General features: G+C 30.3%; 1 protein-coding gene across 1 annotated transcript; it reads right to left on the bottom strand.

The window, feature by feature from the left end:
* Positions 1 to 537: 537 nt before the first annotated feature.
* LOC114166663 (uncharacterized) lies at positions 538 to 4636 on the bottom strand. The gene has a single exon (XM_085667432.1). It carries the CDS (start codon positions 1261 to 1263, stop codon positions 538 to 540), a length of 726 nt encoding a protein of 241 aa, XP_085523558.1. The 5' UTR covers positions 1264 to 4636.
* Positions 4637 to 6003: the final 1367 nt, after the last annotated feature.

Genomic DNA, 6003 nt, shown 5'->3' with positions numbered 1-6003 from the left:
ATTGAAGAGCTTTTATCTTGTTAAATTGGTTTTCAACCAGGCTTTTGAATTGAGTGAAAGCATGTATTGTTTATGGTTTTATTTTCAAAGGAAAAATCCAAGTGAACTTGTTGTAATCATCAATGATAAGAACATAGTACTTAAATTAGAGGGAGATAAATTTGGGGCAAGTCCCATACATCATTGTGAATCATTTCTAAAGGTTCTTTAGCATGATAGGAAGAGGATTTAAATGCTAGCAAGTGAAGTTTTCCAAATTGACAAGTTTCACAAAATGAAAATTGATCATGTGATGATGTCTTAACATTGCAAATCTTCAGCACCTTTTCTAAGACTTTATTGTTGGGTGTGCAAGCTTTTTATGCCAATTCTCCTTTAGTGACATGTATACACATGGATCTTTTTTTACTTAAGAGTTGACACTTGAAAGTTGGTATAATCCATCTCTAAGTTTCCCTCTTAGTATTTTTCTTTTCAATTTGTCCTTCACATAAGAGTAGTTTGCATCAAATTTAACAAGGGTATTATTGTCGACAATTAGCTTAGATACACTAAACAAATTTTTGTTATTTCTGAAACATATAGAACATTATGCAAGTTGAGGTTATTCAATTTGGTTGTGCCCAAGGTCAATATTTTCAATCTTTCACCATTTCCAACTAATAGAGAAGAACTTGTATCATTGTTTTCATTGAGATTTTGAAGTTTCTCATCTTGATGGGTCGCATGATTGCTAGTTCCACTATCAAAGTACCATTCATAGCCCTGATTGTGGTAGGGGGAGACTATGAAAGCATTGTGATTTTCTCTCTTGTTATTTTCAGCATTATGATTTGAACATGTGTATGACTTATCATAACGATAAAAACAATTCACTACTATGTGTCCAATCTTGTTACATACTTGACATATTGGTTTAGATCTATCTCTTCCTCTAAAGTTAGAGCCCTTCCAATCACCCTGTGTCCCTAGTTTGTTGCTACTGCAATCAGTTTTAGTTGCAAGGTTTGTTGAAGTATTCATTGAAAGATTATTAAAATTGTTTAGCTGTTCTATTCTGTTTTCAAAAGGCAATAGTTGGGCTTGTAAATCAACCCAACTAAGGTTGATTTGATCAGATAATTTGACCACCACCGGATTGTAATCAACATCTAATCTATTCAATGTTTGAATAATCAAATATGAGTTGAAGATTGGTGATCTTGCCAACTTTAATTTACCAATAAGGTTCTTCATTTTGAGAAGATATTGATCCATCTTCATTTCTCCTTTGCGAGTGTTGTGAAATTCTAACTTGAGGTAGATTGTGCTTAATTTTGTGTGTGCACCTACTAGGCTTTGGACTTCATCCCAAAGTTCCTTGGAGGTTTCACAATGCAACAACTATGTTGCAATATCAATGACCCTTGAATTTCTTAGCCACCCTAGGAGAGTTTGATCTTGTGCAATCCACTCTTCATAGTCAGGATTGGTTTTCCGAGTTTTGTCACTTGTAGTGACAAACAGTTCTGGGCATTCTTTTATTCCTAGTATGTAGCCATCAAGTTTGCAACCTCTTATCAATGGAAGAACTAGTGACTTTCATATGGGATATTTATCTTTGTCCAACCTGACAAAAATAGTTGTGGGTAGGTCATTTTTGTGGTTTGTGTTGGCTGCGGAAGACATGATTCGATCAAGAGCCTACAAGTTTAAGAGCTTTGAAACCAAGAAAGATAAAATGGAGAAATATTGTAGTGCTTTTGTATTGCAGATGTTGTGTTTATATAAACACAATACAATACAATCATAATCTCTATAATAAAGTCATCATTGAATATAATAAACAATATAGATAATAATTGATAATGATGGTTGCTGCACACATGAGAAATAATACACTGGTATAATATCAGAGATATTGGAATAATATTATTGACATAACATCTCTGGTATTGATTCTAATATTTAGAATTGTAACTTTCTCTGACCGTTTGTACGATAAAATGTAATCTTAGATGGTATCTTTTTTTAATTACTAGAGGATGAATACAACCACAGATAAACATAAATTGTTATTGAGATTTTTAAGGAGAATATTTGTATATAATTTTTTTTATAAAACGATTGATAGGTTTTTTTAAATTTTTTTTTCTTCAACTTATTTTCTAAAGCAACTTAGTTACTTATCAAAAGAAACAGTTTTATGATTTTTTTATTACTATTAAATAAGAGGGCATGTTATTTGAAGATAGTACTATACAAGAGTTTGGTGTGGTTTTTCTTTAAAAAGATTTTTTTTTTCTATGTTTTCGAAATAATTCAATTAAAATAACTCATCCTCGATTTTTTCTAAGAAATTAGGCAACTTTGAATTATATTCATAAATACTAGAAGCAAAAGTCACCCTTATAGAGTACTAGCACACATTTTATTTTTTTTTATTTTTACAAAAAATGCAACAAAATAAAGTTACATTCGTTTTGTAGATTCAATAAAGTATAACCAATTTTAGAAAGGAAGAACGCAAGTGTTAAGCACTTTTTCTTTTCTCTTTTTTATGTAATTGAATTCGAAACCTTAAATTGATTTCAAAGACTTTTGTTAAAAATGGATTTTTCAGAGTATTAGTTTGGTGAAGACTTTTTCATTTATTAATATCGTTTTTGAATATTTCTTTTTAATTTATGGTTCTATAATTCTTTTTCTACAATTATTACCTAGACACCAGCATAACGGAAAAGCCTAAAAAAAAAAATTGAAATCTACATTCGAGGGTCTCTCCCTAAAATCGAAACACATTATTCATCTTTAATAATATTAAGACCAAATTAATTACCACGCAATAACGTTCAAGATTAAAAACAATTAACCAAGCCAAGAGCGATTAAAGGTAAGAATTAATGACATTTGTTTTTTTGTAACATTCTGAGTGTAATTAATTGAGGGTACGAACTTTTGAACTACATAATTTTTTTCCCAATGTCAAAACATTAATTGCCATGTGATATCAAAATCAAGGGCCAGATGAATATTTTATTCTTTACTATAAAGTACTATAAATTCACATGTGGTCCCCTCAAATAACTCGAGTCTATCAATTTGTGAGACATAAATTGCAATTGCATGAATACCATCTCTAATAACTTGTTCCCTACCACTTTTTCATTTTCCCACCTTCTTCTTCTTCTTTCTCTCTCTTCTTCTAAAACTTCTCTTTTTGTGCACCTTCTAAAGCTTATATATGAACCTCCTCTAATAAACAATAGATACATCATACATACCTTAACTCTTTCAAATTCCAATGACAAGAATCGAATAAAAAGTGTTTGTGTTTGTGTGTGTGGTGTGGCTTTTGTTCTCGATAGTTGACAACATATGTTTCTCTAAGTTTGATTATTATACGTGAATCCCAAATTACACATGTGCAATGTCTACTCTAGAACCCACTTCAATCCAAAAGGGAAACTATACATCACAAGACTAAGTAGTGGGGGCAGACAAATAGAATTGCACAAACCTTAGCTTTAACGTTGGGCAATCCAAATCATAGGAATTTGAACTTAGACCGTAACTCACACGAAGTTGGGACTAGTCAACATCTCTACTCTACCACTCCACGTGATAGTGCCTAGGTTTCGCTAACAATATTTTAACTATTTTTCATCTTTTTTTTTTGTAGACAATCTTCCTTCTATCCTTCCGATGTTTGAGGATGATGTTCAAGAGCCACCAACAATTCACCAAGCAATAATACTCCTCTTAACTCAAAAATGGAAGTGAGAAGTCACAAATCTCTTTTCTTGTTATAATATTCAAACCAACCCCTTTTTATTTTTAGCATCAAAACAACAAACTAAGGGCAAAAAGGTTTACGCTTGATCATTGGGTCATATACGTGACTTATTTACTTTTTATGGTGAAGAACAAACAAATCCATACATTTATATCATGGTAGAAAGGTGAAGCAAGGTAGAAAATAGTTAAAGGTTTGTTTAGATAACTAAGCAACCATTCATATTTGATCTTGCGAGTTTATTGTTACTTACTTGAACTTATATTTGTGTGACTCATATGATATGACGGTGTTAGACATTAACATATACCAAATTCTGACTAGTCAACTTTTAAAACTTAAAAAACCATTTTCAAAGGAGAAAACTTTAACACGACCCAAAAGACTTGAACACCTTCATATTGTTCCACTGACTTCGTCATCCTTGTGGCAGTGAAAACAAAATTCAAGAAACAAAGAAACAAACAAAAGAAAAGAAAAGGGGTTAGTGATTAACGTTGTGATAAGCGAAAAAATGAAAGAAGAAAGAAGTAGAAGTATAGTGGTGGTGAAAGAACCTTGGGTGGTGGTGGTGGTGCATGGTGATGAATGAAGAAGTGGAAGAAGAAAAAGCAAAGGGAGAAGAAGGTTCCATTGTGTGTGGAGAGAAGCCATGAAACTCAGGATGGATAGCGCAAGAGAAGATCAAAGGGGAGAAAGAGAGAAAAAGAGAGATGAGGAATGACCATCCATGGCGCTATCCCTCCTGAGCTTTACAGATTCTTCCACACTAAAAAACAAGAGCACAACAGCACAAGGTGCAGCTAATAACCCTTATAAAAAAGCTAGCTTGCTAGCTAGCTACCATTATGTGACATTAAATGCTTCTGATGCATTGTGGGGAGGGACGTAGCAGAGGTATTTATAGAAGCAGAGAAGGGGACGTGGGAAAATTCAGACACCAAAACAAAAATTAAAATTAAAATTTTAAACAATTTCTAAGGAGTTTCAAAATAAAGAAAAAGAAAAAGAAAAAGAAAAACCCAAATGCATTCTCTCATGCATAGTGTTCACTATTCACTATATACTTAAATTAAAAAAATGATGTTTGCTGTTGTTGTTTTAGGAGACATAATAATTCATAATGTTTCTTTATTTATTTATTTTTAAATAATTATGCTTGGTATAAAATATCGCGACATTGGGAGAGTAAAAGTAAATTTAAAAAACAATATAAATATCATTATAAACTACATTAATAATTTTTTATTTGACAAATTGAGGAAGCGGAGATGTTATTGTTAAAACTAGAGGAAGTGCTTTTTCTAGTACTCATCGTAATTTCTCGAATAAAAAAAGTATTGTTCATTGTACAGTTGAACACTTAAATGTTGGAGACTTTTATGGAGTACTTGGATCTTATTCTTCACGTCATAGGATACTAATTTTGATTAGTTTAGTTTGAATTAGATTTATCTAAATTTATTTAAAAAAACAAGGTTTATTTTCATACTTTAAAATATTTGTGTCCAACTAACCTGGTCTTTACATTAAATTATCATAATAACTTGGTCAACTTTGTAACATTTGATGAAGGGTGAGAAGTAACTCGTTCTATCACCTTAACTGAGAGTATTTATAAAGAATTAAATTAACCTAATAAATACGAGACAATAGCATGTGTTCATTTGGTTATGATTGATGTAAATTTAAATAAAAGAAACAACAAGATTTATTATCACTTAAGAGATTATATATATATATATATATATATATATATATATATATATATATATATATATATATATATATATATATATATATATATATATATATATATATATATATATATATATATCTTTACATATGTTAATAATTTGATCTCTGTGTAGACAATTTAAAATTATATTGGATAAAATTTCTGACAAATCTACGTTAAATTTTATAGTACCACACATAAAATTAGGATTGACCGTGTAAATTTTTGGTGTTCTTTAGATAAAAATAATTGATTTTTGTTTACAAGTAAAACTTGAAATACAAATAAATATCAATTATAATAATTTTGTTTTACTACCTAAAACACAAATTATGACAATGTGCAAAAATAGAGAGAATCACAATAGAAACATTCACACATTCCTACTTAAAAATTAGTATGGAGATATAAAATACATACCTCAATAATAAACTTGACTTACAAAAACTTTAATGCAATTTAAGCAACCATTTTGAAACACATCCACAAC

Source organism: Vigna unguiculata, chromosome 10 (assembly GCF_037176805.1).
Source record: "Vigna unguiculata cultivar grain cowpea cultivar isolate G323 ecotype 2 chromosome 10, ASM3717680v1, whole genome shotgun sequence".
NCBI lineage: Eukaryota > Viridiplantae > Streptophyta > Magnoliopsida > Fabales > Fabaceae > Vigna > Vigna unguiculata.
This window is presented reverse-complemented; position numbering and strand designations above follow the sequence as displayed.

What these genes read in the sequence shown, in the direction of transcription:
- LOC114166663 (XM_085667432.1), bottom strand. Translation starts at nt 1,263, where the DNA reads ATGAAGATGGATCAATATCTTCTCAAAATGAAGAACCTTATTGGTAAA.